Source organism: Arachis ipaensis, chromosome B1 (assembly GCF_059453495.1).
Source record: "Arachis ipaensis isolate K30076 ecotype BB chromosome B1, ASM5945349v1, whole genome shotgun sequence".
Taxonomy (NCBI): Eukaryota; Viridiplantae; Streptophyta; class Magnoliopsida; order Fabales; family Fabaceae; genus Arachis; species Arachis ipaensis.
The window spans coordinates 64,384,164-64,405,414 of NC_142436.1; the positions used below are offsets into that span (position 1 = coordinate 64,384,164).

At 40.1% G+C, this 21,251-nt stretch overlaps 2 protein-coding genes across 2 annotated transcripts; both read left to right on the forward strand.

Annotated features, from left to right (window-relative positions):
* Nucleotides 1-2,670: 2,670 nt before the first annotated feature.
* LOC107607334 (uncharacterized) lies at nt 2,671-5,518 on the forward strand. The gene is made up of 2 exons (XM_088501451.1): nt 2,671-4,325; nt 4,957-5,518. The coding sequence occupies exons 1-2, from the start codon at nt 2,968-2,970 to the stop codon at nt 5,447-5,449; spliced, it is 1,851 nt and encodes a 616-aa protein (XP_088357577.1). The 5' UTR covers nt 2,671-2,967; the 3' UTR covers nt 5,450-5,518.
* A 5,496-nt stretch (nt 5,519-11,014) lies between these two features.
* Nucleotides 11,015-11,443, forward strand: LOC107607339 (uncharacterized). Its single transcript, XM_016309308.1, has one exon. The coding sequence runs from the start codon at nt 11,015-11,017 to the stop codon at nt 11,441-11,443; it is 429 nt and encodes a 142-aa protein (XP_016164794.1).
* The last annotated feature ends 9,808 nt before the right edge of the window (nt 11,444-21,251 follow it).

Sequence of the window (21,251 nt, forward strand, 5' to 3'; positions counted from 1 at the left end):
TTGAACCAGCAACTTTTCAAGCATATATCTCCCAATCCTAACCATAATTTTGAGTGGGACCAAAATGACATTGACACTGGGACTATTTTCTTGTATGTTTAGAAATTTCATACTTTCATAAATTGTTTTGAAGAAGTTGTGCTTGTTTTAAAAATAGAGCTCTTAGCTGTTTGAACAGCGAAACCAGTTTTTTAAAACAAATTTGTAATCAGTATAACTCTCTCCAGAAAAATGATTTTTCTTTAGGACTTTGAGTGATTTAAAGCTCTATAAGTCTATTTTATTTCTGAAAATTTTCAGATATATCAAGTGAAAATGTGATTTTTGGTGAATTTTCTAAAAACATGGTAGCTTGCTGTCTTAGTGCAGAGTTTTCAATCTTGAAACCAATTTTTGCAAGAGAAAATGGCTTTCTTTTTTATTTTACTCAATTTAACTATTTCAAAATGGGTTTCGATTTCTAAGATACTTCCGTTTTGAGTCTAGAGACAGAGAATTAGGATTGTAATCTTCTGTGGGCGAATTTTTGGATAAAATGAAGTGTGCGAAAAGGATGATCATGTTATGAATAATGACAAAATTGATAATCAATGCTTGAGATACCTGGGTAGTAGCAAGGATAGTGGTTCGTCCCGCTTTCTCCAGGTCAGAGATTGTGACGCCTAGGTAGTAGCAGCAGTAGTGGTTATTCCACTCGCTCTAGGTTGAGCTTTTAAACACCCGCCTGGGGAGTAGCTGCAGTAGTGGTTATTTCACTGGCTCTAGGTTGAGCGGGTAGTAGCAAGGGGGTTGTAGCTCAAATCCACTTGCTCCGCGATGAGTGTTTCAGTCCACGGTTAACTACCAGGACATATCGGGTTGGCTATATAATCGACAGATGATATCATCAGCCATAGGACAGGCATGCATCATATGCATATTGTTTGAATTGTTTGTTTGTGCATTAATTGGGATTGCCTAAGTGATTATAATATGCTATTTATTATATTTGCTATCTGTATTACTTGTATTCTACATGTGTTTGCCTTTGTCTGCTTGTTTATCTTTGTAATTTCACCGGAGATGGAGGAACAGAGGAAAGGCAGAGAAGTTAGGGATTTCGTTAGGCTTAAGACTTGGTTAAGTTAGGAATCCTTAGAAAACCACCTTGACTTATGGCTTCTACTTTAGTCTTTAAATTTTATAATCTGAGTGTCGGCGTTCTAGGATTGTCTCTGGCATTCCCAAGACCTTATATCTTATATATGCAGGCACCTTTACCATACTGAGAACCCCCAATTCTCATCCCATACAATATTTATGTTTTTCAGATGTGGGTCGAGAGGCACCTCAGTTGGCATCTGGAACTTCTGCAGCGAAGATGATTCATTTTGGGGTTTTACTTTTGGTCTTTTGCTATATGTGTATAGACTTTCGTTATATATATACTTGTATTATTTTGCACCTCTTAGAGGTTTATGAAGAACCAGGCTTGATTATATATATATTTTGGGTTCTGGATTATGTATATATATATGTATGTAAATATTCTCCAGTCAACTTTAGCTTCGCAAGCTGAGTTAGGAGCTTGTTATTTTGTATTCTTGACCCTCTGTTCTTACTTTTTATATATATGTTTGAGAACTCTAGTTTTCTTCATAGGCAAGTAATCTCTTTCCTAAACGTTGCGCTTTTATTTTTGCGATTTTGTTTTTACCCATTCTTCAAGGCTCCTAGTATACTACATTCTTTCAACTATTATATATATTTATATTTTATTTAGAGGTCGTAGCACCTCGCCACCTCAGTTTTACATCCTAGGTGTAGTAGGGTGTTACATAGTTCATGACTCAAACTGAATGTCCACTATCAAAATATGCATATCATTTTGGACCTCTATAGCTCAAGTTATGCTCGCTGGAGTATGAAGAGGTCAGGTTTGATAGCATTTACAAATTCTCTTCAAAGGTGTTACACTTCCTTGGGGCTTGTCTTCAATTCTTAGTTCCCTGGGAGGTTGCTTCCTTTTGCATGCCACCTTCTTTGGTTCTCCCAGGGGCTTCTTTCATTGTCCTTCTCCTTTTTTCTTTCCTAATTTTCAACAACTTTCCAAACATACACACAAAGCAACTCCAAGAACATTGATTAAAGCACAAAAATCTCAATTAAAATAAGAAAATCCCTAACTTTATTCAAAAAAATAATAAAGAAAACAACTAAAGATGCTCATACATCAGCGATGGCGGAGCGCAGAGGGGAGGAGCGCGGCGAGGGAGGAGCATGGCGCGAGGGAGGAGTGCGGCGATGGAGGAGCGCAAGGGGAAAGAGCGCGATGCGAGGGAGGAGTGCAGCAAGGGAGGGGGAGGAGCGCGACACATGGGAAGAGGGCAATGACGGAGGAGAAGTGTAAGGCGCTACAACTCTCGGTTTTGCAGGATTGAAAGGTTTTACTGGAGTGAAATCTGTGTTTGGGATATTTAGTGATTGTATTGGGATATGTTAAGATTTAAAATGTTTAAAATTGAATTGTTAAATTTTAATTTTACTTAAACTGTGTTTTGAATTTGTATTTTAAATTAAAAAAATATTAAATCTATTTAAATGTGTTTGCTTTATTTTTTAAATTAGTATCATAAAAAATTGTTTAAAAAATAAATTTAAGAATAACTAATTGTATTGTAATTTGTAAATAAGGAATTTTTTTAATTTAAAATTGAAAGGGAAAAAAAAAAGGAACAAATGCGCCTACATACAAATCCCTTAATTGAATCTGAGTTGGTAAGGAATAATGATAAAGGATAATGGAACTGGTCAGGTACACAGGTAGACGCCCTACCCAGTCCACACTGTCACACACAACTAGCCTCTACGACAAATGAACCACACATTAACACCAAAGTCACCAACATACCTTCAATCCAAAATTTTCTATAAAAAATATAAAAAAATCCCTTAAATCTCAGAAAAATAACCAAAAGAATAAAAAAGATGAACCTGTCATCAAATTCAAAACCATGCTTCAATGGCTGTTTCCCATCTCCATTATCCCTTGTCTCTGCCGAATCCAGTGACACTCCCAAACCCAGATTCAGCAACGTAGCTTTATCAAACCAAGAATTCGCAGAATCAATTTATTCCACTCTTTACCCTCACACATACTTCACCAACCACGAAACTCTACCTACTCTTCAAGATTCATACTCCAACTTCATCAAAGCGTTCCCAAAATTTCCCAACACTTTTAAAATCGACGAGATTCGTTCCCAAGAGTACCATCACCTCACTTTCTCTAACACTTGCTTCGATTACACAGGCAACGGTCTCTTCTCCTACGCGCAACAACAAAGATCACTACTCTCCACAACTTCACTTGCTGCTGCTTCTTCTTCTTCGTCCATGTTTGCAACCACGGAACCATTATCGTTCTTTGACGTATCGTACAAGTCAGTTACTTTGCCTTCACAGATTCTTTACGGGGGCCACGACACTGAGCTAGAGTTGAGAATGAGCGAAAGGATCATGAGATTCATGAACGTATCAGAATCCGAATACACGCTAGTTTTCACTGCCAATGAGGTCTCTGCTTTCAAAATTTTGGCCAATTCTTTTCAGTTTCATCCAAACGGAGAGCTTCTTACAGTTTATGATCATAGCAGCGAGGCATTGGAAACGATGATACAAGTATGTAAGAATCAAGGCGTGACCGCGCTCTCGGCTGAATTCTCGTGGCCGAGTCTGAAAATGAATTGGCGAAAACTGAAGAAGAAAATCATAGCCAACAAGATAATAAAGAATAACAATGGTAATAATAACAATAAGGGTCTGTTCGTTTTCCCTCTCCGTTCGAGGGTTACCGGGACGCCGCATTCCTATGTTTGGATGTCGATGGCGCAAGAGAAAGGGTGGCGCGTGTTGCTTGATGCTTGTTCCATGAGGCCTAAGGAAACAAGCTCGTTAGGGTTGTCCATGTTCAAGCCAGATTTCATGATTTGTTCTTTCTATAAAGTGTTTGGTGAGAATCCATCTGGGTTTGGGTGCTTGTTTGTCAAGAAATCTAGCATCTGTTCGCTGAAAGATTCTTGCAATGATTCAGCTCTAGGAATTGTGAGCCTTGTCCCTGCATTTAAGAAACAAAATTTGTCATTCATTGCTGCTGCTGATGTTGATGATGAAGAAAATGAACCAAAACCAAAAGACCAGTGTTCCAATTCAAATTCAGTTCTGAAATTGGACTCATTCAACTCTGGGAAGAGATTTGGCCACATGATTGATACTTTCGGTTCTGAATGCAGAGGATTGGACCATGCAGACTCGGTGGGGCTAATGTTGATTAATTGCAGGGCCAGGTACTTTTTTTTTTGGTAGTGTGCCAGGTACCTTTTTAGCACTATTAAAATTACCAATTTACTAATGGGTGGTGACCACTAACCCCTAAGTAAATATCCGAATTCTAATCTCACCTTATACGTACAATAATTTATTTGTCAACTATAAATTATGTGAGAAACTAGAAAAAAACTCTAATTAACTCACTATCTTATCTTATTTTATTTAGAGAAAGTATAAAAAGCCAATAGAGTATCTATACAATGTGTACAATGAGGATATAAGAATGTTCAATTCAGTAGGATATCAGATGTTTATTATCCCTGATATCTTATTGTGTTCGATTCATTTATTTATTATATATGGCCAAAAACATTTATTATTTCTTGCTAATATTGACCAAATCTAAATTCTTAAATACTAAATTCTAAACTCTAAATTCTGACAATATAAAAAACAAAGTATTGGCTTCTAGTTTTAATATTGATAGAAAGTGTTGTTTCTTGGTCATTTTTTTTTGTTGATGTATCTTATGGTATTTAATTCTTGTATTTCTGTTTTTTTTTTTTTTTTTTTTTGGGGGTAGGTTTTACTTATACAACGTTAACAAGTTCTTTTTTCTTTTTTTTTTTTTTGGGCTAATTATATTAGGTGCCTTATCAATTGGTTGGTTAATGCATTGTTGAGTCTACAACACCCTAATCCTGAAAATGGGATTTCAATGGTTAGGATCTACGGCCCAAACATAAGTTCACACCGTGGGCCTGCAGTGGCATTCAACATATTTGATTGGAAAGGGGAAAAGATTGATCCTAAACTAGTGCAGAAACTAGCTGACAGGAACAATATCTCATTGGGTTCTGCATTTTTACGTAATATGAAGTTAGACAAGAATCAAGAGGAGGAGCAACGAGCCTTGGAATCTAGCGCTTCTGATGATTATAGGCCGGGCCTGTACAAGAAGAGAGATAGTCATGGGCTTGGCCCTGGGATATTCGTGGTGACTTCTACACTTGGTTTCTTGACAAACTTTGAAGATGTTTACAGATTGTGGGCTTTTATTTCAAGGTTTCTTGATGCAGATTTTGTGGAGAAAGAGACATGGAGATATGTAGCTCTTAATCAAAAGACAATTGATATATGAACTTGTTACCCCATTTTATTTATTTTAGTTTCCATTTCAGTGGTACTTTGCTTTTTTCATTCAAATTGACTCAGCCATTCCACTTATGCTTAATTAACTTGGACACACCAATCATGTTCAGAATTTCAAGACAAAAACCAGACAGCTATCAATATCCGCACACTACTCTTCATCCAAATTAGAGATTTGGTAGAAGAACACAAATTTTGTAGAAGTTTGGTTTTCGGGGTTTTTAGCTCGATAATGTGATAACTGATAACATGATAATAGAACTGCAGAAGAAACAATCTTTGTGGAGATCATGGTGACCACAACGAAAAAAGAGGTAGAGATGGTAACGTGTTAAAATAGAGTAAAGTATCGTTTATCTCACTAATATTTAGGTTAAGTTTTAATGTTAATTCTAATATTTTAAATTTTATATTTAAGTTCTTAACGATTTTAAAATTATTACAACATTATTTTATTGTTAACTCTTAATAATTTTGTAACAAAAATACACAGGTTAACGTTATAATCAAGGTTCTGAAAACCGGATCGAACCGGCCGGTTGAACTGGTTCAACCGGGAATCAGCAAGAAAAACGGTTCGGTTCTTCCTCTAAATCGTTAAACACAAAACCGTTCTAAAACCGTTGAACCGGCTAAGAATCGGGCGGTTGGATCGGACTGAAAACTGACCGGTTTTTAGAAACGACGCCGTTTTGCCATTTAGAACAGAAAAAAAAAACACACTCACACTTCACCCCCCAAACCCATTCGTGCTAGCCCTAGCCCCAGTCACACTTCACACGATGTCTCCCTCTCCTTCCCCAGCCACTGCCCTAGCCCCTAACCCAAAAGCCTAGCCTCTTCCACGGATCCGCCGCCGCCATCCGTCGGAGGCGCCTCTTCCTTCCCCCTGTCCGAGACCGAAACCCCTAGCTCGGCACGTAGTCGCGTCGTCTTCTTGCTCGAGTTCGAGCTGCAAGCCGTGGTCTCGCCGTCGCCGTCCTTCTCGTCTCGCCGTCGCCGTCCTTCTCTCATTCAAGGTTAGTGGTCTGAACTCTGAAGTTAGTGATTGATTTCTGGTATGTTACTGATTCTGTTCTAATATGTGCTTTTGTTACTGATTTGTTACTGATTCTGAAATTGAGTAATGGATTTGTTTCTGAAATTGAGTAATGGATTTGTTACTGATTATGTTCTATGGTCTTATGGATGATTATTTGATATCTAGCCATTCTGTTGCTGTTTTTAATTTGGATTATGATTTATTGATTTTAGTTATGGATGGAAGTATTAATCAAGAAGCAATTGCTGATAATGCCTGTTTAAGTAATAATTCGTCTACCAATCCTCCTAATTCAAATGATTCTGCTAATCCTAATCCACTAGTTCGAATAATAGTCAGTCACAAGGTTCTTTTAATTTATGAATGTATTTGTTGATGGATCTGTAATTAACTAATTACCCAGGTTAGTGTTTTAGTGTTTTCTCTATTTTAGTGTTTTCTCTGTTTTCAAATTTATTGTTACTCTGTTTAGTGTTTTCTAATTTCTCGTTGGCTAGTGTTTTACACTTTTACTGGTTGTTGATGGCTCCTAATTTTTTTGTTGACATTTGCTAATGGCTTTGATTTGTAGTTGCTGGTTTTGCTTTGATTTGTAGTTGCTGGCTCCTCCTAATTATTGCTGGTTTTGCTGGCTTTGTTTGTTGCTGAATGTTGGTGGCAGAATTTAGATATGGTTATATTGATAATTTTTTGATTTTTCAATGTGTTGTGGCTGGTCTTTACTTTCGTATCTGGTTATGGATACTTCTTTGTTTTGTAGTTGCTGGTTTTACTTTGATTTGTAGTTGCTGGCTCCTAATTATTGTTGGTTTTGCTGGCTTTGTTTGTTGCTGAATGTTGGTGGCAGAATTTAGATATGGTTATGTTGATAATTTTTTGATTTTTCAATGTGATGTGGCTGGTCTTTACTTTCGTATCTGGTTATGGATACTTCTTTGTTTTGTAGTTGCTGGTTTTGCTTTGATTTATAGTTGCTGGCTCCTAATTATTGCTGGTTTTGCTGGCTTTGTTTGTTGCTGAATGTTGGTGGCAGAATTTAGATATGGTTATGTTGATAATTTTTTGATTTTTCAATGTGCTGTGGCTGGTCTTTACTTTCGTATCTGGTTATGGATACTTCTTTGTTTTGTAGTTGCTGGTTTTGCTTTGATTTGTAGTTGCTGGCTCCTAATTATTGCTGGTTTTTGCTGGCTTTGTTTGTTGCTGATTGATGCTTCTAATCCTAATCCTAATCCACCAAAGCAAATTTGCAACAAGTTCTTGTGGATTTTGATGATTGATAAATCATGATGTTGGGATTTAATATTTAAATATGTTTTTTTACTATTTAATTTTTGAGTTTGTATTTTGATAAGATCATATGGATTTGGTTGATGATATTTTATGTAGTGTTTTAAATTTCGAAGATATTTTAAGATTTATATTAGACTATAATTATATTTTAGGATGTTTATTTATAATTTATTTATTATTTTATTCTAAAACGGTTTTTCCGGTTGAACCACCGGTTAGACCGGTTGGACCAATAAACCAGTAAACCAGTGACTAGAGTGGTTCGATGACCGGTCCGATTTTCCGAACCTTGGTTATAATTCATTGTTGTGGAAAACTAGTCTCGTATTACTATCAGTAAAAAAAATTAAAAAATTAATAAATAAAAGAAAAACAACAGTAGCATGTAAAAAAAGGAAAAGTAATTAGAGTTTTGTATTGCTAGTGTTATTTTTCTTTTATTTATTTGTTATAAATATACATTCAATTCAATTAGGTATCCTTTAAAAATAGTATAATATTCAGCCTTTTATTACAATAATTTAAAAAAAATTAAAACAAACACATTTAAAAATTATGAATAGATTTACTGTCTTTTTAAAATTAAATACACATCTAAAATACAAACTAAATAAAATTGAAATTTAAAATTTAAATTTTAAATTTCTATTTCAGATTTAATATATTTAATTATTAATATATTATAATTAAAAACATATCTAAAAATTAAATTATTCAAAATTCAAAATTTTGATTTTAAAATTATAAAATAAACCTTAAACCATCTAATTATTAACTAAATCCGTACAAAACACTCAAAGAAGCAGAGAAGTCATGGAAAACAAAACCCAGAGGCTCACATGGAAAACTCAGAGGCGCACATCGAGAAGTCATCCTCCGCCGTCGTTCATCCGCGCCACCTTCCTCTTCCGCGCTCATCTTCGACACTGCCTTCCTCCTTCTCCTCGGTGCTCATTCACAATGCCACATTCCCCTTCGTTAACACTCATCTTCGTCGCCGCCTTCCTCCTCTTTCGTTCGCATCAACCTCGCCAAAAACTTACATAAGGTTTGGTCGTGTCTTTGACACCATTACTTTTTTTTATTATTCTGTATAAATTTTTTATTTTTTTTGAAACAAAAAATCGAATAAAATGGCCTGAAGAGATTTTCATATATATTACAATGTTAAATTATTTTTGTATGTGCGATTTCTGTATTTTGAATTCTGTATAACTTCATAATTTTAGATGTATTACAATTGTTTTTTAATGTTTAAATTTAAATTTTAGATTTATGATTTTGGATGTGTTTCAAAAATATTTTCTGTATAACTTCATAATTCTAGATGTGTTACAATTATTTTTTTAATGTTTAAATTTAAATTTTAGATTTATGGTTTTGGATGTGTTTCAAAAATATTTTTTGTATAACTTAATAATTTTAGATGTGTTACAATTGAAAAAGAAACTACAATTGAAAATATTTTAGTTTGTATATATAATTATATTCGACCATTCATCACTAGAAAATTGTAAAACAGATTCTGCATTTTATCAAAGCTACAATAAGTAAGGGATTAATTTTTTTCTAAATGCACTGACTTGAATTTTTTTTTCTTCAGATACAAATTGAAATATTATAGTAGAATAGAAGAAACGTAAAACAAGTAAACAATAACTAACTATGAAGTGGGTAGGAAGTTAGAGAAATTTTAGTTTTTAAAATTTAAATTAATCTTAATTATAAATGTGTATCCTAAAAAATAGGAATATGTTTTAATTAAAAAATAAATAAATAATATTAAAGGCTGATCAAAGGCTGAATTTTGTTGTACAAGTAGCATTTTCCATATACATTTGTTATGAATGTTTTAGACTATAATCGTATTTTAAAAATTCAAATAGATAGAGTCAGTTATAAATGTATGTAACTTAGCTGTGTCAGCTAAGAGTAAGGGTGGCAAACGGGGCTAAACTCATCGGATCGGCCTACGTAACCCGCCAAAAAAAATGGTTCGGACTGAAAAATTAAGACCGCCACACTTTGAAAATCCGCCTAAGCCGCACCGGTTAAACCGCGGGCTTTGGCAGGGTGAGACGGGACCCCCCGGCGGGCCAATGCTTTTTTTCGCTAGGGACATTTTTTGATGTTCTAATTTAGTGTTTTGGATTATATTTTACGTTTGATTGATTATATTCTAAACATGTAGATGTTTAATTATATATTTTGGACAATGTTTATTTTGCATTCAACAATATTAGCGTTCTGGCTCGACCCGCCAGCGACCTGGGTCGAAGCCCGAACAGCCGACCCGACGGTCACATTACCCAAACTGAGAGGGAACACACGCCTTTCCCTCCTCACCATGTAGAGCCTGGACAGCTAGCAGAAGCTTTCAGGAAGGTGGGCCTGATCACAAAGGGCCCACCCGAGTATGGACTATAAGAGGGCAGGGACCTATCCCTCCCCAAAGATATGTGACCTAACCCAACCCTAATAGCTGACTTGAGTGTCGGAGTTCTTGCAGGTGGCCCTACCATCTCGTAACCTAGCGAGTCTCAACGGCCGACCTTCCTCAGCTTGCATCCAAGTGCTAACCCCTCCAAACCTCTGCTCCATCAAGCGTATCAACCCAGACAGTAGGACCCCCGAGAACCTGAGCAGACAAACATTGGCGCTGTCTGTGGGGACTTGGTGGCCGCATGGCATTATTTCTGCCGTCGGACGAGCTTCGCGAAGAATGAGGGGCCCGTGTGAGAAGTAGGGTGAGTTTCGCTGGTGCCTCTTGCGAGCAGTCAGGGCCTGTGACCCAGTGAGGGAACCAATACTCCCGATCTCCCAAAAGACACCCTATCGGAGGAACGGGAGATGACAACTTAAAAATAATGCAGGAACTCAGGCACAGAGTGCAGAACTTGGAGCGAGAACTCGCAGCGAGAGATTGCTACTGCCCTTCCCACAGCAGGGACACCCGCCCCAGCTTGTCCGCACCCGATCTCCCACGATAAGGTCGGGTGATCGTGGGAGGCATCCTAGGAGGGGGAATGAGTGTGTGGAAACCAACGCTTGGCCTCGCTCTCAAATCCGCTCCCAAACCCCCGAGAGAACGGAAGATTATGGGGAACCCAGAAAAGCAGAGGGAGGAGAAGGCGGGACCCCATCATCATGGGAACAACCCCTTTCTACCCCTCCATCCTTAAAATCCGGCTGCCAAAACACTTTGACAAGCCAACGGACATGAAGTACGATGGGACCAAAGATTCCCGGGAACACCTAACGACCTTTGAGGCCGGGATGAACCTGAAGGATGTCGGTGACGCAGTAAGGTGCCAAGCCTTTCCAGTAATGCTAACGGGTCCCGCGATACGGTGGTTCAACGCACTCCCGCAGGGGTCCATTACGACTTTCTTGGATAGAACTCATGGGTTCCTAGCGCAGTTCACCACGCGCATTGCCAAGGCCAAACACCCGATCAACCTTCTGGCATCACCCAGAGAAATGGAGAACCAACCTAAAAATTTCTGGACAGGCTTCAATGACGAATGCATGGAAATTGACGGCCTGACCAACTCGGTAGCCAGCCTGTGCCTGATGAATGGTTTGTTGAACGAAGACTTCAGAAAACACCTTACTACTATGCCCGTCTGGACCGTGCAGGAGATCTAAAATGTGGTAAGAGAGTACGATAATGATGAGGAAGTCAGCCAGATGGTGGCCGCTAATAAGCGGCAGTCGACCAACCCACCTCCCCGCCAACCCAGGTATGCAGACAAACCGAGAGAGACACCAAAAGAAGGGGCGTCAGGGAAACAACCCAAGCCGTTTCCTCGGGTGGGAAGTTCACGAACTATACACTCCCCTCACGGCCCCCACAGCGGAGGTCTATTAGCAGATTGTGGACAAGGGCATCTTGTCCAAACCCCGACAGCTGAAGGACAGGACTGTCGGGAACAAGAGCTTGTACTGCGACTACCATAAAGGCTTCGGTCACAAGACACAAGACGGTTTTGATTTGAAAGATTCTTTGGAGCAGGCTATCTGCGAAGGCAAGTTGGTTGAGTTCTCCCAATTCATAAGGGAACCGAGAATGAGAGAGCACGGGCGACCTGAGGAAGATCTTTGGTGCCACAACCACCCGAAAAATCCTCCCATGGTGATCACGGCGATGATTGGAATGGGCCTGGTTAAACGGATTCTTGTTGACATGAGATTGGATTCCAACATTATGTTCAGAAACGTGTTCAACACCTTGGGGATCCGAGAGTCCGATCTCAGGACCCATCATCATGGTGTCATCGACCTGGACGACAGCTACATAAGGCTCGACAGGGTAATCAGTCTTTCGATCTACATTGGAACCGGAGAAAGTAAGAGGTCAGTAATGGCAGATTTTGTCATCTTGAGAGACTCCACAGCCTACAATGTCATTCTTGGAAGGAAAACAATTAATGAACTCTTGGTGGTCATATACACCAAGTTTTTAGCAATGAAGTTTGTGGCTGATAACGGAATAATCAATTCCATCAGGGGAGACCTAGAAACGGTAGCCGCTTGCGACAATGCTAGTCTCTCCCTGAGAAAGAAGTTGAAAGAGGCATCTGGGGTGTTTTTGGCAAATCTGGACGCAAGAGTAGATGATAAATTGAGACCACAGCCGCAAGGGGACTTGGAGAAGTTTCGAGTCAGGGACATGGAGGAGAAGTTCACCTTCGTGAATAGAAACCTCCCCCATAACCTTAAAGAACCCTTCATCGAGGCTGTCAGGACAAATAGCAACCTCTTCGCATGGACTCCGGCTGACATGCCAGGGGTAGACCCCGAGTTTATGTCTCATCGGTTGGTCGTGAAGCCAGATGTTAGGCCTGTTGCCCAACATCAAAGGAAAATGTCACAAGAAAGGGCCGACGAGGTAGCCAGGTATACGGCTAGCCTGTTAGAGGTTGGATTCATCAGGGAACTCGACTACTCGATGTGGTTATCGAACATGGTCCTCGTTAAAAAAGCCAACAGAAAATGGAAAATGTGAATCGACTACTCGAACCTCAACAAAGCGTGCCCAAAAGACTCTTTTCCCCTCTCAAACATTGACACCCTGGTAGATGCAGCAGCAGGATATCGTTTCCTAAGCTTTATGGACGCATACTCTGGCTATAACCAAATACCAATACACCGACTTGACGAGGAGAAAACGGTGTTTATAATGCCAGCCGGTACCTACTTATATAGAGTGATGCCATTCGAACTGAAGAATGCCGGAGCTACCTACCAGAGGCTGATGAACAGGGTTTTTAGCGATCTTATCGGTAGATTTGTTGAGGTTTATGTCGATGATATTTTGGTAAAGACAAGCAAGCCAAGCAACCTTGTCGGCGACCTAGAGGCCGTTTTCAAGTCTTTCTGTAAGCACAATATGAGGCTCAACCCCCTCAAATGCCCTTTCGCTATGAAAGCCAAGAAGTTCCTCGGTTTCATGATACGCAAAGGGGGGTGGAGGCCAACCCGGATAAGTGCGAGGGCATCCTTCGGATGTCAAGCCCAGGTTGCATCAAGGACGTGCAGAGGCTGGTGGGGAGACTTACGGCATTGTCTCGCTTCCTCGGGGCCTCAGCAGCAAAGGCCCGAGGAAGACCCCAGCCTGTGAAGAGGCATTCGACCACTTCAAAAGGATACTCTTGGCACCCCTAATCCTCGGCAAGCCAAAAGAAGGCGAAGATCTATTTCTATATTTAGCGGTAACAAACTAAGCCATGGCATCCGTCCTCATCCGAGAAGAAGACAAGAGCCAATAACTGGTCTACTTCATCAGCAAGGTCCTCTAAGACGTAGAGCTAATATACAAAAAGCTAAGAAAGTTGGCCTACACTGTGCTAATCTCGTCCCAAAGACTGAGGCAATACTTCCAAGAGCACTCCATCACCATGAAAATCGACCAAGCCATTCGTCAAGTCCTACAGAATCCCGACCTACCTGGTCCATGATGACATGGGCGATTGAGCTGTCTCAATACGACATGAAGTACGAACCTAGGCATGCGATCAAGGCCCAGGCAATGGTAGATTTCCTGGTTGAAGTAACTGGTGACTCTTCCGAGAACCCGATCACACGGCATTGAGGAGCCTCCAACCAAGCGTTCGGAAGGGTTGGAATAATCCTCAAAAGCTCGTCTGAGATGATTTATGAACAGTCAATCAAGTTTGATTTTCCGGTTTCCAATAACCAAGCAAAGTACGAAGCCCTGATAGGAGGCCTACTTTTAGCCAAGGATGTCGGAGCTTCGCGAGTCAAGGTCAACAGTAATTCTCAAATCGTAACTTCTCAGATCAATGGGACCTACCAAGCTAGAGATTTCCTACTTCAAAAGTACCTGGAAAGGGTGAAGAAGTTGTGCAACGATTTTGAAGAGGTCATAGTTCAACATGTGTCCAGGGAAAGGAAAGCCAGGGCCCACCTCTTGTCAAAGCTGGCACACACAAAGCTAGGTATAGGGAACTAATCTTTGATCCAGGGATTGATAAAGGAGCTATCAGTGACCCTGTGTGTGACACATGTGATAAACCCCCCTCGTGGATAGACCCATTTCTCTTATTCATGGAAGGCAGAGAACTCTCCAAAGACGAAAAGGAAGCAAAAACGATAAGAAGGGAGGTGGCCAAGTACGTAGTAATACAAGGCCAGCTATACAATCGGGGGTTCAACCAGCCTTTGCTGAAGTGCTTGCACCCCGACCAAGCGGACTACGTCTTAAGCGAAGTTCATGAAGGGTGCTGCGGCCACCACATTGGGGGGAAAGCACTGGCCAAGAAGCTCGTCAAAGCTGGATATTATTGGCCCTCAATGATATCGGATCCGCAAGAGTTCGTGAGAAAATGCAGAAAGTTCCAAGAGAACACCAACTTTCATAAGTCCCCAGTAGTAGAGCTAGGCTCAATGTTAGCCTCCTGGCCTTTCACTCAGTGGGGAATCGACCTTTTAGGCCCGTTCCTAGTGGGTCCCGGGCAAGTTAAGTATTTAATCGTAGCACTTGATTACTACACCAAATGGGTTGAGGCAGAACTATTAGCCAATATATCGTCGGTAAATTTTCGAAAGTTCATGTGGAGGCAGGTGGTTTCCAAGTTCAGAATCCCAAAAGTCGTGATCTCAGATAATGGAACGCAATTCGTAGACAAGATGTTTGGCGAGTTCCTTTTAGGGCTAGGAATTAAACAAAGGTTCTCCTCGGTCGAGCTCCCGTAGAGCAACGATCAAGTAGAAGCCACAAAGAAAATCATCCTCAAAGGCTTGAAAAAGCAACTAGATCAGAAAAAGGACTCCTGGGCTGACCAGCTCACGTCGGTCTTGTGGTCCTAGACGACGACATCACAGTCCTCAACCGGGGAAACGCCTTTCTGGCTCACCTTCGAAGTCGACATGGTGATTCCTGTAGAGATAGGAGAACTAAGTCCAAGACTACTCCTCAGTGGAGTTGAAGAAGCAGTTGAGAAGGATATGATTGACGAAACCAAGAAGATGGCCCATTTATCAGAAACTACGTTAAAGTAAAGGGTAGCTTTGAGGTATAACACCAGAGTGCTAAAAAGGAGTTTCGAGGCAGATGATCTTGTTTTGTGATGCAACGATATCGGGCTGCCAACCCCTGGAGAAGGAAAGCTAGCAGCTAACTGGGAAGACCTATACAGAATAAAAGAAGTAGTCGGCAAAGGGGCTTACAAGTTAGAGCGTCTGGACGGAAGAGAGGTGCCGAGAACAGGGAACGCAGCAAACCTAAAAAGGTTCTACTCATAAGATGCAAAATGCGACTTGACGGCCTAGCGGTTCTCTATTCCAGTACTTTGCTTTCATTCCCCGCTTTTGTTTTTTGATGTCTTGCTTTATGGTTTGTCACCTCCATCACATATTTAATTCAGTTATTGCTTTGTTATTTTTATTTTCGCTCTCTATCTCCATTTATGTAATTAGTCATTAACACCACGGGACCTTGAAACTGATCACCCCGGGAGCCAGTGAAATGATAAGCACCTGACATATGACGGTTGGCAACCTTAAAGCCAAACGGGGACTCCATCAACAAAAACCAAGCGTTCAAACAAATGAAATGGTTAAAAAAGTAAAGGCACGATATCGGCCTAACAATAGCCATTCATGACAAAATGGTAAACGGTTCGAGCTTCTAAATTACCAGGTCTGAAAGGATCATTTACAAAATAAGGCGCCATACCGGCCCAGTCAAAAGGTACAAAATACAAAAATTACAAGTCATTTTCTCGGGATATCAACCATTTTTCTGCCAACAATGGTCTTGAAAGCCCCAACGGCCGAGGTGTCGAAGTCGGGAGATAGCAGCTTGACTTGTGCCTTATTCGCCTCCTCGGTGCTCGTAATCACCTCGCATGCATTTTTAAGGGTCTCTTTGTTCTTCTTCTTCAAGTTGGCAACCTCCCCTTTCAGGCTGCGGCCTTAGCCTTGGCAGTATTCACCGATGCGATGGCATCGGCCACCTTTTTCTCTATGTCGGCGACTTTAGCCTCCACTGCAGATGCTCAACCCAGTGCGGCGCCGAGCTGGCTCTCTAGGGTCATCTCTCGATCGGCAAGGTGGGCCACTGAGGCGTCAGAAACCTTCAGCTTCTCTTCTATGTCAGTCAACTTAACCTTGGTAGTCTCCATTTCAGCTTTCAGTCCGCTGATCTCCCCAAAGGGAAGAACGGTACTTGCCGTCTAGCACCCTAGCCTGGGCTAGAATAGGTTTCCACCTTCCTCGCGATGGTCGCCACACGAAGCATGCAGTTGTAAACCCATCTAGCCTGAGAGGCCAAGTCCCCGTCATGAAAGAAGTCGTCGGTGCCCGGAAGGAGCTGGTAGTCAATAAACCCCCCATCATCAAAATTTTTCTCCGTTACAGTGAGTGCTCCCTCTGGGCTAGACGTCGTTCTTGTCTTCTTAGGGTTCTCAATGATAGTCAAGTCGGGACCCCCTTCATCATCGAGTATCTCCTCAGAAGGGGGATCACACCAGTGCTAGGAATCGCACCGGCACTGGTACCGACGTTCTCCTGAAGAGGGGGACCTGACTAAACCTCAGGGGTGTGGGAAGGCGGAGCCTCAGCAGAAGGAGTTGCGGAGCTGTCATCGCTGTTCCCTGGAAAGAACTGGGCCATCAAGTTACTAAGTCCAACTTTCTCGGCAACCATGGACACTGAAACATGAAAGGAAAGCTCAAATGTTAAAACCTTAATAGGCAGACATACAAGCCAAAGCGAATAATACCAAAAGGGAGGGCAACCCGACGACTTACCCACATAACTTCTACCTATTTCACGGTCACCCATCAGTAGATGAGGGTTGAGGTTATTCTTACCAAAAATAGCCAGCAAGACATCGGTGATATCCTAGTTTTGTTGGCTCAAATCCTTATAAGTACTCTTTATTAACCAATTTGACCCGGCGCCAAAGCTCCAGTAGGTCGGGATACGCCGTTCTCCCTCCAAAGTTAACCAGAAGGGATGACAACCTTCAGCGGCCGTACCTTGAAGTACTTTTCTTTGAAGCCATGAAAGGAATCTTTGAATAACTCGAAGATCCGACGACCCTGCACAGCTCGAAATGATATGTACCCCTTTTTATGTTTCTCTTCTTTTGAAGGGTTGGTCAAGAAGAAAAAGTAGAGGAACACCTCCACTGAGATCGGCAGCTCCAAATATCACATACCATCTCAAAGCATCGAATAGAAGCCTAATTGTTTGGATGTAACTGGGACGGCACCACATCACATCGGTTTAAGAGGGAAATGACAAAAGGGGAGAAGGGAAGTCAAACCCCCAAGTTAGTGAACATGGATTTATATGCCCACATCCAGTCGGCAACCCCGGGAGTGTTCATGTTAATGTGGCAGATATGTTCTCGATCCCCGAGAACAAACATATCATAATGCTCCTCTTCGGGGCCACCCCCGCAGAGTAGATCAGCGTTCCGGAGCTCGTGCAGCTCCACAACGATCATCTTAGAAGCTGTATCCTTAACATTGGAGGTAACTCAGATATAACGGTCCACGGGAACCCTTGGGACGGGATGTTGTGCCATACCTATAGTGGGGGCACCACTTAAAGTCAGACCCGGGTGGTCGGGAACTCGAGAGATACTGAAACTAGTGCTACGTTCTACCATATACTAATCTATGGCCAATTAGAAGCAAAAATGGTGCACTCAATGGTAACCCCCCTGGAACCTATCTAGCAGCAGCATAACCCAAATGGAAGCAATCATAAACAATCTAGGCAATAAAAGAAGAAAACAACAGCAATGGCGGAAACCGGAATTGATCCATTAAAGATAAAGGTAGTCAATGCTTACCAGGAAATGGAAAATGAAGAATGATGAATTCCAAGGAAATGCAGCGAAGTAGGAAAGAACTGAAGTGCTTGAATTGGAGTGAATTAGGAAAGAAAGAAGGAAGCAGAAACGAATGCAGAAGCAATTAGGAGCAGCGTAAAGGAATAGGGAGTGAGAGGTAAGAAGGGAGAATGGTAACTGACACTGAGAAGCGCAAAAGTCAGGGGCAAAATGGGCTTTTTGATGAGCGGATAATTTATACCCTTTTTGGCATTATTTTTACATAGTTTTTAGTATGTTTTAGTTATTTTTTATTATATTTTTATTAGTTTTTATGAAAAAATAACATTTATGGACTTTACTATGAGTTTGTGTATTTTTCTGTAATTTCAGGTACTTTCTGGCTGAAATTGAGGGACCTGAGCAAAAATTTGATTCAGAGGCTGAGAAAGGACTGCAGATGCTGTTGGATTCTGACCCTCCTGCACTCGAAATGGATTTTCTAGAGCTATAGAAGCCTAATTGGCGGACTCTCAATTGTGTTGGAAAGTAGACATCTTGGGCTTTCCAGCAATATATAATAGTCTATACTTTTCCCGAGATTTGATGGCCCAAACTGGCGTTCAAACGCCCACCAGAGACCCTTTTCTGGCGTAAAACGCCAGAACTGGCACCAGAACTAGAGTTAAACACCCAAACTGGCATCTAAGCTGGCGTTTAACTCTGGAAATAGCCTATGCACGTGTAAAGCTCAATGCTCAGCCCAAGCACACACCAGTTGGGTCCCGAAAGTAGATTTCTGCACTATTTGCACTTAGTTACTTATTTTCTATAATCCCTAGTAATTAGTTTAGTATAAATAGAACTTTTTACTATTGTATTCACAGACTTGGAGTTTTGGAATGAGATTATCACTTTTGATTTGGGAGGCTGGCCATTCGGCCATGCCTAGACATTTTTCTCTTATGTATTTTCTACGGTGGAGTTTCTACACCTCATAGATTAAGTTGCGGAGCTCTGCTGTTCTTCATGAATTAATGCAAGTACTATTGTTTCTCTTTCAATTCACGCTTACTTCTTCTCCAAGATATACTCTCATACTTAATCCAGTTAAGTCAGAATGAAGGGGTGACTCGTGACAATCACCCACTATCTTTATTACTCGCTTAGCCAAGATCTGCGTGCCTGACAACCACAAGCGGTCTACATGATGTTCAACGTAGTCATTGGACGACAGCCGTAGTATATTCTCTTGGGTCTCTAATCCACAGATCGAGTCCGTGAGATTAGGATTTTTGTGGTAGAGGCTAGAACCAATTGGCAGCATTCCTGAGATCTGGAAAGTCTGAACCTTGTCTGTGGTATTCCGAGTAGGATCTAGGAAGGGATGACTGTGATGAGCTTCAAACTCACGAATGTTGGGCAAAGTGACAGTGTGCAAAATGATAGAGAGATCCTATTCTGACGCTAGTGAGAACCGACAGATGATTAGCCGTGCGGTAGCTGTACCTGGTATTTTTCATCCGAGACGAGAAATCCGACAGTTGATTAGCCGTGCAGAAACAGTACCTGGTATTTTTCATCCAAGAGGATCATACAGCTTGCCATGGAAGGGAGCACGCATGATTGGAAGAAGACAATAGGAAAGCAGAGGTTCAGAAGCAACAAAGCATCTCCAAACACTTATCTGAAATTCCTACCAATGAATTATATAAGTATCTTATTTTACTTTATGTTTTATTTATATTTTAATTATCAAAACCTCATAACCATTTGAATCTGCCTGACTAAGATTTACAAGATGACCATAGCTTGCTTCAAGCCGACAATCTCTGTGGGATCGACCCTTACTCGTGTAAGGTTTTATTACTTGGACGACCCAGTGCACTTGCTGGTTAGTTGTGCGGAGTTGCAAAGGTGTGATTGCAATTTTGTGCACCAAGTTTTTGGCGCCTTTGCCGGGGAATGTTCGAGTTTGAACAACTGACGGTTCATCTTGTTACTTAGATTGGGTAATTTTATTTTATATTTAAGCTTTTTATTTTTATTTTCGAAAAAAACAAAAAAATTTTAGTTTTCAAAAAATTCATAAAAATTTTTAAGAATGAATTCTAGAGCTTCATGAGATATGTTGAAGCCTGGCTGGCTGTTAAGCCATGTCTAATCTTTTTGGCCGAGGCTTTAAACTTTCCATTGTAGAAAGGACATGTCTGTATTTGTTATGTTAAAGCTTGGCTGGCCATTTGGCCATGTCTAACTCTTTTGGACCGAAGCTTTAGACTAACATTGCACGAATCCTGGAATTCTTATTAAAAATTTTGAAGTTCTTTATTTTCTTTTTCCAAAATAATTTCGAAAAATATACAAAAAAATTTAATAAAATCATAAAACAAAAAAAATTGTGTTTCTTGTTTGAGTCTTGTGTCAAATTTTAAGTTTGGTGTCAATTGCATATTTTTATTTTTCTTGAATTTTCAAAAATTCATGCATTGTGTTCTTCTTTGATCTTCAAGTTGTTCTTGATGATTTTCCTTGTTTGACCTTTAATTTTTCTTGTTTTGTGTCTTTTCTTATTTTTCATATGCATTTTCGAATTCATAGTGTCTAAAGTTTAAAAAGTTCTAAGTTTGGTGTCTTGCATGTGTTTCTTTTCTAAAAAAATTTTTAGAAATATGTTCTTGATGTTCATCATGATCTTCAAAGTGTTCTTGGTGTTCATCTTGACATTCAAAGTGTTCTTGCATGCATTAGTTATTTTGATCTTAATTTCTTATGTCTTGTGTCATTTTGTTGTTTTTCTCTTTATTCATTAATTCAAAAAAAATAAAAAAATATCTTTCCCTTATTTTACTCATAAATTTCAAAATTTTGGGTTAACTTAGTCAAAAAATTTTAAAATTTAGTTGTTTCTTGTTAGTCAAGTAAAAAATTTCAATAAAAAATTTTATCTTTTCAAATCTTTTTTCAAAAATCAAATCTTTTTCATTTTTCTTCTTAATATTTTCGAATTTCTTAAATAAATTTTCAAAATCTTTTTTTATTATTTCATAATTTTCGAAATTATTGCTAACATTTAATGTTTTGATTCAAAAATTTCAAGTTTGTTACTTTCCTGTTAAGAAAGGTTCAGTCTTTAAATTCTAGAAT